Raw genomic sequence first — 12,389 nt, 5'->3', positions numbered from 1 at the left:
GTGTGTGTGTGTGTGGAGTTAGTGCACATGCGTGCCAATGTATCTTTTTAGTTTTGTTGCTGTTCTTGTGTTCTTCAGAGAGAGAGTTTTAGTGAAGCAGGCGGGCGGGCGTCTGCCTCAGACGTCCACCATGCCTGGCCATAATTCAAAGAAATAATGCAGCTTACCTTTTAAGCATTCAGAATTTTTTTTAATTAACTAGGCTTTACTTACTACCTTGGTCCATAAAATCTCACTTAATATGTTTCAGTAAGTTTCATCATCAAGTTCATTCACAATCATTAAACTTCTGTTCTTTATTAATTTGAATTCAAAAATTATTTTAAACATACTTATTTCAGTTCTCTATTAGGACCTAATCTTACATATGTGAAAGCTGGGTATTTGGGAAGGATTTTAGCCCTTAAACCACAGAATTACCATCTAGGATAATTTAGTACTTTAGTGTAGCAAAAGAATTAATAAAACTACAAGGAATCTTTCTGGCCTCCGTGCCTCTTTCTTAATTATAAGTAATTAGCCTGATTGTATGAAGAATGCAAACTTTTAAGGTGAATATCTTAATGGGGGGGAGGGGTGTCAGTGTGCATCCTACCCAACATTTCTTCCATTCTGTAATTTTAGAAATTTCTCACTAACTTCTATTATTTTTCTTTGGTTATAGATAGAGGCACTATTTTGTTTATTTTACATTTCTAGTTATTATTTTCATGTTTAGATCTTTCCTTAGTTATATACATTAGTTGGTATTTTCCCAACGTTTAATGATTTCAGAGGGCCTTCAGTTAATGTAATGTATCTCTGAGGTAGGCATTATACCCATTTCACAGACAAGGAAATAAATAAAGAATTCAAGTGATCCACGTAGGCCAACTCAGAAAGTATGGTAGAGTCCTGCTGGAATTTAATCCTAACTTCTAGGACTTTTTTAGTTATTTGCCACCATTTAATCATTTATTATTGTTATATCAGAGAATGTTTGCCAATAACAAGTGTTCATGGACATTTAAAAATATAATATTTTAAACATATAGAGGTATAATGTTATTCAATATAGATCATCAAATATCTGTTGACAAAACACTTTGAGAGATTATTTTATAAAGAATGAATAATTGAGTACAAAAAAGATTGCTATTACATTAAATGATGATAATAAAAAAGGATCCATATTACTGAGTTTATCAGATTTCGACTTACTATTGGCAGTAAGTTTCAAGAAAAGGTTTTAGAACTTTCTGAGTTCCATTTATTCCAAAATTTCTTTCTTTATTCCCATAAAGGCAGGTGGGATGGTCACTTTAAAAGCTGAAAAGTATTCCCCAAATCAAGCAGCCTATCTGTGTGAGATTGAAACCTCTCCCAGGGGTGTTAGGGCACACTCACTGCAGTCAGAGTCTTGACAAAAAGGGAAATGCCTTTGCCAGCCCCACCTCCTTTTCTTAGTCCCACCAGTTTCCTTAGCGTTCTTTTCTCGCCCAGAAGAAAGGCTCCTGTCACTGAAAGCTGCCGGCAGGCCCTTGTGTACACGATGCAATCGGCCTGGAGGCTGTGGCTCCAGCCTTCTCAGTCTTCCTTCCGCTAAACACAAACCACCTTCTTCTTTCTTCCATCTAAGTCTCTGACTTCTGTCACAGCCCAGAGGATCACTGTTTGGTGGGGAATTTGGGTCACAGAAAGGTGAAGTTTTCTTGTGAGCTTTCTTACGTACTTTCCCTGCATTTAAAAAGAAAAAAAGGATTCCTATGTCTCCATGATTTCTTGCTATTTAAATTTAAGACTGTCAGAATTATATTTCAATAAAGCTATGATTTAAAAACAATTAGGAGTGTAACTTAGTTGAACAAAGCCCTACGAGAAGACATTTAGTTAGTATTTCTCTGCCCCTTCTCCCACTACACACACACCCTCCTCGCCCCCTCCAGTTTGCATTCACTCTTAGGATCTACTGGGAAATACACCTATTTGTAATTGCTCCACTTTTAAGTATATACTCGTTTTAATAGAATATCAAACTTCATGTGTTTATTTGATGTTTCAGGTTGTTAATTTTCCTTACAGATTATATACTTGTGCTATGCTAAACTTAAACACTTAAATAGTATAAATATCAAAGTTATTAATTTGCTTTTCTAGTTTTCAAAGAAATAATGCAGCTTACCTTTTAAGCATTCAGAATTTTTTTTAATTAACTAGGCTTTACTTACTACCTTGGTCCATAAAATCTCACTTAATATGTTTCAGTAAGTTTCATCATCAAGTTCATTCACAATCATTAAACTTCTGTTCTTTATTAATTTGAATTCAAAAATTATTTTAAACATACTTATTTCAGTTCTCTATTAGGACCTAATCTTACATATGTGAAAGCTGGGTATTTGGGAAGGATTTTAGCCCTTAAACCACAGAATTACCATCTAGGATAATTTAGTACTTTAGTGTAGCAAAAGAATTAATAAAACTACAAGGAATCTTTCTGGCCTCCGTGCCTCTTTCTTAATTATAAGTAATTAGCCTGATTGTATGAAGAATGCAAACTTTTAAGGTGAATATCTTAATGGGGGGGAGGGGTGTCAGTGTGCATCCTACCCAACATTTCTTCCATTCTGTAATTTTAGAAATTTCTCACTAACTTCTATTATTTTTCTTTGGTTATAGATAGAGGCACTATTTTGTTTATTTTACATTTCTAGTTATTATTTTCATGTTTAGATCTTTCCTTAGTTATATACATTAGTTGGTATTTTCCCAACGTTTAATGATTTCAGAGGGCCTTCAGTTAATGTAATGTATCTCTGAGGTAGGCATTATACCCATTTCACAGACAAGGAAATAAATAAAGAATTCAAGTGATCCACGTAGGCCAACTCAGAAAGTATGGTAGAGTCCTGCTGGAATTTAATCCTAACTTCTAGGACTTTTTTAGTTATTTGCCACCATTTAATGTAATGTATCTCTGAGGTAGGCATTATACCCATTTCACAGACAAGGAAATAAATAAACAATTCAAGTGATCCACGTAGGCCAACTCAGAAAGTATGGTAGAGTCCTGCTGGAATTTAATCCTAACTTCTAGGACTTTTTTAGTTATTTACCACCACTTAATCATTTATTATTGTTATATCAGAGAATGTTTGCCAATAACAAGTGTTCATGGACATTTAAAAATATAATATTTTAAACATATAGAGGTATAATGTTATTCAATATAGATCATCAAATATCTGTTGACAAAACACTTTGAGAGATTATTCTATAAAGAATGAATAATTGAGTACAAAAAAGATTGCTATTACATTAAATGATGATAATAAAAAAGGATCCATATTACTGAGTTTATCAGATTTCGACTTACTATTGGCAGTAAGTTTCAAGAAAAGGTTTTAGAACTTTCTGAGTTCCATTTATTCCAAAATTTCTTTCTTTATTTCCATAAAGGCAGGTGGGATGGTCACTTTAAAAGCTGAAAAGTATTCCCCAAATCAAGCAGCCTATCTGTGTGAGATTGAAACCTCTCCCAGGGGTGTTAGGGCACACTCACTGCAGTCAGAGTCTTGACAAAAAGGGAAATGCCTTTGCCAGCCCCACCTCCTTTTCTTAGTCCCACCAGTTTCCTTAGCGTTCTTTTCTCACCCAGAAGAAAGGCTCCTGTCACTGAAAGCTGCCGGCAGGCCCTTGTGTACACGATGCAATCGGCCTGGAGGCTGTGGCTCCAGCCTTCTCAGTCTTCCTTCCGCTAAACACAAACCACCTTCTTCTTTCTTCCATCTAAGTCTCTGACTTCTGTCACAGCCCAGAGGATCACTGTTTGGTGGGGAATTTGGGTCACAGAAAGGTGAAGTTTTCTTGTGAGCTTTCTTACGTACTTTCCCTGCATTTAAAAAGAAAAAAAGGATTCCTATGTCTCCATGATTTCTTGCTATTTAAATTTAAGACTGTCAGAATTATATTTCAATAAAGCTATGATTTAAAAACAATTAGGAGTGTAACTTAGTTGAACAAAGCCCTACGAGAAGACATTTAGTTAGTATTTCTCTGCCCCTTCTCCCACTACACACACACCCTCCTCGCCCCCTCCAGTTTGCATTCACTCTTAGGATCTACTGGGAAATACACCTATTTGTAATTGCTCCACTTTTAAGTATATACTCGTTTTAATAGAATATCAAACTTCATGTGTTTATTTGATGTTTCAGGTTGTTAATTTTCCTTACAGATTATATACTTGTGCTATGCTAAACTTAAACACTTAAATAGTATAAATATCAAAGTTATTAATTTGCTTTTCTAGTTTTCAAAGAAATAATGCAGCTTACCTTTTAAGCATTCAGAATTTTTTTTAATTAATGCATTTATGCTGTTTCTCTTTTATTAAAACTTCAAACATCTTTTTGTTTCCCCGTGAACAGGTGCTGCTTTCATGTTCCCATGTATTTCACAGGGTAAGTCAGTCCTGCTCCACTCCCATCACCAAGTGCACAATACATCATTCTTGTAGCTCGGACAGATCTTACTTGTTTAAAGTCTCCTAAAAAGAGCCATTTATTTTATCCATAATCACCATTTATAGTGAGAAACATGACTGCTGTAGGTTACGGTACAACTCATCCTATTTTGAAAATCATGCATTTTGTGTGACAAAAGAACCACAAATGTTTGTATAACAGATTGTTAATAATGCACATCAAAGAGAGTGATAGCTTAATTCACATGATCCGTCTGCATGGTAGTCTTATACACAAGCATGATTTACCTTTATACTAGCTGATTTTCAGAAGTTTTTGATGTCTCTGCATGTATATTCTTGTAAAAAATCATTTTTGGAACAGGTTTTATAAGGAAGGTGTTAACATCTGATGAAACTTCTTTATAATCTAAATTAGACCAAGTCTCATAATTATGAGAGAAAAGAACACTATAATTACATTAGAAGTAAAAATGTTGTTTATAAGTAATTACTCATAAAATTTTAAGTGAAATGTTTTTCTTCAGGCATGCCTTCAGGCTTTTGAACAGTTCACGAATAAAAAAACCTGTCCTCTCTGTAGAAGAAACCAGTATCAAACACGAGTGATCCACGACGGGGCCCGCCTCTTCAAAACAAAGTGTGTGACAAGGTAAGAAGGGCCCCTGCCACCCCTCAGGCCCCAGTGCCCCCGCACCAGACACGCAGGTGCTCGCACATCGAGCCATGATAACTAGTTTTAAGAGAGAGGGATTTCATCTCTCTCTTGACCACATCTCCCCAGATTTATGTACAGCACAAGGCTTATGGTGAGTACTGAGATATCTGTTAGTCATTGCAAGTTAGTCATTTTCAAATATCTGTGTTTTAGAATCCAAGCCTACTGGAGAGGACACATTGTTAGAAAGTGGTACAGAAACCTGAGGAAAACGGTTCCTCCCACAGATGCCAAGTTAAGGAGAAAGTTCTTTGAAGAAAAGGTAGGTATAGATCTTAATTCTCCTGATGCAGTCTCTATATGCAAGTGATTCATTTGGGGTCAATAAGGCTAACACAAGCAGTAAAGCTTTGAGACTTACTTCATCTTCAGGGCCTTTTATAAGTCGTTGAGATGCTCCTAAAAATCCTGTTCAACTTAAATTGGCATTCCAACCTAGATAGTAAAATACTTACAGATTTTCTTTCCTAGTTAAATCGTAAAATTCATAAAATTAGAATAGGTTCAATTCAAAACAACTTTCGTTTGGCCATTTTGTGTCAATTGTTTAAATAAACTAATCTCTTCAGATAGAAGAATGGAAACAAGCTCAAGTTTTTCACATCCCCTGAACTGTAAGTAGATGAAGATATCAGATTTACATCTTGTAGAAATGATAGAAATGGAAGGAAACTTTAAGGAAAATAAAGCCTCCACAATTCCACCTTTTTATCGACCACCTCCTGGGTCTCGTGGGATCATCAAAACGAGTTTTAGAAATAAAGAACCTCGTTTCTACCTTTTCTTTTAACCACTTTTTATCTTTTACTTTTATTTGGGGGGACTTATTTAACAATCTTTCATTACTTGTACCCCATACACAAAATGGGCAGGCATGGCAGAATGGGAGAGGCCAGCTGCACACAGGGTCCACCCCGGTTCTACCCACAGCAGCTCGGTGGTTTCAGGCAAAAGCTCATTCCCTCATCTGTAACGTGGAAGTAAGAAGTGCTGGGCTATGAATAGGATGTAGTATACTACTAGCACACAAGGCACTGGGACATTTGTATTTATTATAAATATCAATGTATTATTTAAGTTAATCTTTATGTAAATTGTTGTAGATGTAGTGATATTCCATGTTTTATTTTTTATAATAGCACTGTGATGACCCAACATGTTTGCTTCACATCACTAAGATAGTTTATTACTCACACTGTCCTATAATCATTTTTTATGGAAGTATCATTTACACATTTATTTAGATCTTTTCTAAACTTTGTTTTTTTAGCTTCCACTCTCATTTGGAATATGAGTGACAGAAATTTACTCTCTTTTTTTCTTTTTTAAGTTTATTTATTTTAATTGACAAATGAAAGTTAGTCTTTACTATATAGTAATCCTTATTTCTCCTCCTAATTATTACTTCCTTCAGCTTGCAAGGCATTAAATAACTGAAGTTCTGTTCTTTGGGTGAATATGTTCATGTTTGCCACATCGATACGCTACATGGTTTTATCAGAAACATAATTTGACCTTCTCAGTCTAAGGTGCTGATCTGTCTGTGCCTCTCATGCACTCTTAACCTCATGAACCTTTTACTTACCCTGGAAAGGGGGCTTCTTTAAAATGTCCCAGAATGACACAGGAATTTTAAAAATAAATGGATTTAGGATTGACTATAAAGCAGTATGATTTTCTTTTTCTAATACCCTTCCTGGTTACTTATGTATTTGTTCCAAGCAATGTAGTTGTAAGTTCGTGCAGAAGAAAATCAGAATATTAGTTTATTGTGATATCATTAGGCCTCAGATTCAATCAAGGAAATATATTTCATTTGTCCTCGGGAGTAGGGCAACAGTAAATGCCATATCAATATGTGAGCAAATGATGTTAAACCACTGTGTGTCTCATGACAAAGACGTTGTGCCAGTAGGTGGACAGTATTAGCTTCCATGGCTTGAGAGGCCAGAAGTGTTATCCCTGTCTTGTCATGGGGAGAGGGCACCCTCTGGCTCGTGGAGAGCAGTGAACGGCTCTTGGCATTGAGGGCAGGCAAAAGAGTGGACTAGAGGCTGTGGATGGAGAGTCTGCAATTCTTCATTTATATAAGAAAAAACCAAGTCATTCATGTCTGTTATAGCATGAACTGGGAGCAAAGGATATTTAGGAAAAGGGGACAGTGTGAAAAGATGCCCCCCCCCATTTCTGTTTACAAGCTGGTCATGTGAAAAGCTTTCCATTTTTCAATGCTGCCCAATTTTTTTTTCAAACATCTCCATTTTACAGAAGAAACAGCAAATCGGCTAAAAGTCCTTATAATTTACTGGGTGAGAATATTGTTCCCTTTTTTTTTACCCTTGGACAGGACTTGCTCCTCTTTTACTGCTATAAAACAATGTGTTGACTTCCTTCCTCAACCTCTGATTCTTGTCCATCGGCCAAGACCATAGTTGCAGCCTGACCTGAGTCTTCATGCTCCCTGCCTGCAGCAAACACGTACAAGAATTTGCAGCCAGTTTATCATTTTCTAGGCAATTCTTTCCATCAGGGATAGCTCATCTCTAATGTTGTAGTTATTCTCAACTCAGTAAATGATTGTCTCCCACGATATGTCTCATCCTCCTATATTCTTTCCGTGCTTTTTTGTATATTCAGTAGTCTGACAGTCTTCTGTGTTACTCAGCCACTTCTAAAGTGTAATAGTGTGTTGGCTCTCAAATCAGAAATCATTCATTGTTTTCCTTATAAAATTTTAATTACACTTTCATTGTCATTTTACCTTATATGTATAAATATTTTGTCATGTGAATGCATCATCTTATAATAACTTTTCAAAATATAGGCTATACTTTGTTGTCACCTAGGCAAAGAGTCACAAGACTCGATTGATTGTCCTGGCTACTCTATTGTCTGTGATTTTGTGACACAGAGAAAAGTTAACTCACTTCTTCATTTTCCACTCTGGAAAATGTAAAAGACTCAATGCTGATAGGATATTTTGACATCCCAGAATATGTTACAGATTAAGAACTTTTTGAGTTTGTAAGTTGAAGCCTAGAGAGCTCGGTGGTGTCTCAAGCCATCCTGTGCCGGGAGGCACCTTTGGTGGCCCTACTCCACGTCTCACAATGTTTCCCAGTGAAAGAACACCAGCTGTGTCTTTACTGCCAAGATCTAACCTTGCAGTCTTTCTTCTTAGAGATTTTTAACCTGTGCAAATAAATCCTAAGTAAATGTATCTTTAGTTTCTTTGAGAAAGATAAGGAAAACCAAACCCAGTTGGCAGGTGAACAGCAGGGCTCCCCTTCCTCACCATCACATCCCCACCACTACTTAAGGAAGGGCTTCATTCCTATGCTTGCTTGGTGGGCCATGAGCCCCTGGGGAGCCCTCGTGGCCTCCTGTGTTCCTTAGTATTTGCTTTTTGAATTCAGTCTCTCCCACAACTTAATTTGCCACTTCTATGATGAGGATTATCACAGTGATAGCTGTTCCCATCCTATGTCAGATCTGTAGCTCTGTTCCCAACAGATCTGATATCTGATATCTGAAGACCCTCATATGAGGGTATATATATACTGAATATTTTAAGGAAGAAGACTCCTTCCTGAAGGAATTTGAGAAACAACAAGTGCTGGAAGGACTCTCTGACCTCCCCCTCTGCCCCTGAGGCGGCGAGAGGTGCCCTCCTTATACCTGGAGGAAGGGAGCATCCTCGCCTCCGAAGCTGGAGGGACTCTGGGAGGAACGTGAACGAGCGGGCCTTGCTAACCTTCCCCGTTTCCTGCCCTCACCTCACACCCTTGTCCTGCCGTGTTTTCCCACAACTTTTCACTCTTTGTTAAACCCAGCATCAACACGCTTGGGCTTAACCATTTCTCCAGGTCTTCATTTCCTTATGAAGGCTCCTGTGTCACACATGACCTATTTTTAAATAAATTTATATACTTTTCTCATGTTAACTTTTTTTTAGATTCACAGCTCCTGCTGAAGAATTTAGGAGAACCTGTTTTATATGTACAGTCATGTGCTGCATAACAACATTTTGGTTGACTGCATATATGACGGTGGTCCCATAAGATTATAATGGAGCTGAAAAATCCCTATCACCCAGTGATGCTGCAGCAGTCATAACATCATAGTACGATGATGAATAGCTCACGCAGGAACAATAGGCTGTATCACACAGCCTGGGTGTGTAGTAGGCTGTACTGTCCAGGTTTGTGTAAACGCACTGTGTGTTCACACAAGGAGGAAATCTCCTAACAACACATTTCTCAGAACGTTTCCCCACTTTTAAGCAGCACATGACTATATATATATATATGTATATATATATATGTGTATATATATATATCTTTGGTTCTGTTTCTCTGGAGAACTCTAACTAATACAGCAAGGTTCTACAGATGCATCCAGACTATAAGGGTGTGTATACAAAAAGGAAAAACCATATACAACAAAGAGTCCACCACTAAGGAATATCCATTTAATGATTACTTCACAGTAATTATAGAGACCAAAGTAGATGTGCCAGTATAGAAAGATTTCCAAGATATTATAATTAAGTGAAAAAAATAAAGTATAAAATCTTTTTATAGAATAAAGTATACAAACAAGAAACATATGGATTGGGGTATTTCTTTGGGACAAAATATAATAGGAATCTTAATAGTAGTTCCGTTTGCATAGAAAGGTAGAGAAGGGAAGGGAGAGTTTAGGGCAGGAAGAGAGTTACTTTTTGTTTGTCTTTTTATACTATGATTTTTTAACCTTGTATACATAATAGTAAAACATTTTTATTTTATCAAAAGTTATCTGTAGGGAAAAGGAAAATTTTTCTGCTCTGATTTTTCTGCTTGTATCCTTCTTTATTAAATACCAATATTTTTAATAAAATAGTCTTTAAAAATCATTTAAGCAAAAGTCAGGAAAATAGTAAAAGGTAACAACAGGAAAGGATAATGAATAGAAAAGGTAAAATGATAGACTTATGACATAGCAGTAATTACAACAAATATGATTGAGATAAATTTCCCTAGTGAACAACAAGCTCTTGGATTACATTTAAAAAATCAGCAAGTAGCTGCTTATGAGAGGCACACTTGAAAGAAAATGAGACAAAAATGCTCTATGTAAAGACATGCTTAAAAATAAATGAGACAAATGCAAAAATAAATAAATGAAAATCATAATAAAACAAATGAATTTTAAAGTGTCCTTGGACATTTAGAATCTAAAGTTTAGACTATTCTGGTGTTCATGACAATAAGAATATTTTCTGGTATTGACTAATATTTTGTGGTATTAGCTAAAAGCTCAACTTAGAGGAAAATTATTATTGTAAAGCTAGAAAAACAACACTAAAAATGTTTTTAAATGCAGGAAGTAGAAAGTATACACAAGAAGTTATTTTGAAAAGTGTAAAACAAACAAAACCAATAGCTGGGAAAGAAAAACTTTAAGATAAATATCTCACCTGTTTTTAAAAAAACAACTACAGGATGAACTATAACCAGGATTAAAACAAAATTAGATGAAGCAGAATGCAGATAAACGGAAAGGGAAGTGTACCCACATATATGGAAATCATTTTAAAATCATAGAGACTATTGCATACAACTTTATGCCATTCAATCTGAAAATATAATTGAAATTATTTCCTATAAAAATCTCAAAGGTAGCAGAATGGCACAGTGGAAGAATTCTGGGCCCATAAAAATAGCAAAAATGGAAAAAAAATTTTAATATAAAATGACAGAAAAATTATATGAGCAATGCCATTCAATCTGAAAATATAATTGAAATTATTTCCTATAAAAATCTCAAAGGTAGCAGAGTGGCACAGTGGAAGAATTCTGGGCCCATAAAAATAGCAAAAATGGAAAAAAAATTTTAATATAAAATGACAGAAAAATTATATGAGTTTCTTGATTTTTACAGAAAAGATATTAAATAACATTCAGCAGTCATTTCCAATAATGACAGTTAGCAAACTGGAACTAGAATGAAATTTCCTCATCACAATAAATACTATGTATCAGAAACTAAAAACATGTTGTTTTATATAGTGAAACCCTAAAGATGCAAAACTAGATTACCCACTGTCATCACACTTCAGCCAATCCTGCCAATGCAATACAAGAAAACAAAATATATGTATGTCTCTGTTTGTATGTGTATATATGTTACATATATTACATAAATCCATATATATGAATTTAAAATGCATAAAATAATTTGAAAAATCATTAGGACTCAACTATTAAAAGATGTTCAAATTCTAGATAAATATGCAATGGTTACCTCTTGTATAGCGACAATAACCGTATATAAAATGCAATGGGAAGATGCGATGGGAAGTGGTCCCTTTCATAATAGTTAATACTAAAAATATGGCAAACTTGATAAGAATGTGCAAGGCACTAAGAAAGATTTTTTTCTGATGACATGAAAGGCTTGAATAAAGTGATTGACATTTTATGTTAGATATGAGTAAAAACCTCCCTTTCCCCCATATTGGATAAATTTAATGTAATTTCTAATTCCCAGAGGAGTAGGATTGACCATGCATTTGGAATTTTACAGGTTAGTAATAAAATTTATTTAGAGAAGTATGAAGAGCTAATAATTTTTTTTAAAGATTTATAAGAACAGCCTTATTAAATATCAAAATATATACATTTTGCAACTAAGATTCTTGTGAAATAATAGACAAATGGTTGATGAAACAGTAGAAAGTCATACATCTCAGCATGTAGAAATTCTTAGTCTACAGCAAAAGGGATATTTCAGATCAATGGAGAAAGAAAGTAGTTGAAAAACTCAATTAAATTGGGAAATTTAGTCCATTCACGTGAAAAGGCAAAAAAGAACATTACTTTATAGCATATCCCCAAAAAAGTTCCACATGGATTAAATATTTAAACAAATAAATGAAATTATGGGTGACCTCCTGGGTGCCTGGTCTCTGCCTGCACGGTTAGGCTAGAAGAGGTCATTAGTGAGCACAGCTGTCGTGACCCTAGTAGCAGAATGTGTGTAGTTCAGAAAGCTGTTGAGTGGTATCTGGAGCTCAAACGCAGTTCTGTTTGATGCTGTACCTGGAGTGACTGCTGTAGTGGCTTTCACTACTTTCTAAAGGCTCGTTTGTGGGAAGAAAAAAAAACACTGCAAGAAAACACTGGTTGGCAATTTGTCCTTGTTTTTTTTTTTTTTTTTTTT

The 12,389-nt window shown here is 35.3% G+C and overlaps 1 protein-coding gene across 1 annotated transcript in view; it reads left to right on the top strand.

Annotated features, from left to right (window-relative positions):
* Positions 1-4,412: 4,412 nt before the first annotated feature.
* Positions 4,413-12,389, top strand: part of LOC103602250 (RING finger protein 32-like) — a gene marked incomplete at its 3' end in the record, with an annotated part of 21,874 nt that continues 13,897 nt past the window's right edge. Inside the window, exons 1-3 of the mRNA XM_008586660.1 lie at positions 4,413-4,442; positions 5,049-5,117; positions 5,337-5,445. Of these exons, the coding sequence (XP_008584882.1) occupies positions 4,429-4,442; positions 5,049-5,117; positions 5,337-5,445 (192 nt within the window). The remainder of the gene's footprint in view (positions 4,443-5,048; positions 5,118-5,336; positions 5,446-12,389) is intronic.

Source organism: Galeopterus variegatus, unplaced genomic scaffold, assembly GCF_000696425.1.
Source record: "Galeopterus variegatus unplaced genomic scaffold, G_variegatus-3.0.2 Scaffold4072, whole genome shotgun sequence".
NCBI classification, from domain to species: domain Eukaryota; kingdom Metazoa; phylum Chordata; class Mammalia; order Dermoptera; family Cynocephalidae; genus Galeopterus; species Galeopterus variegatus.
The sequence above is the reverse complement of the archived record's forward strand: the minus strand, read 5'-3'. Positions and strand labels throughout refer to the sequence as shown.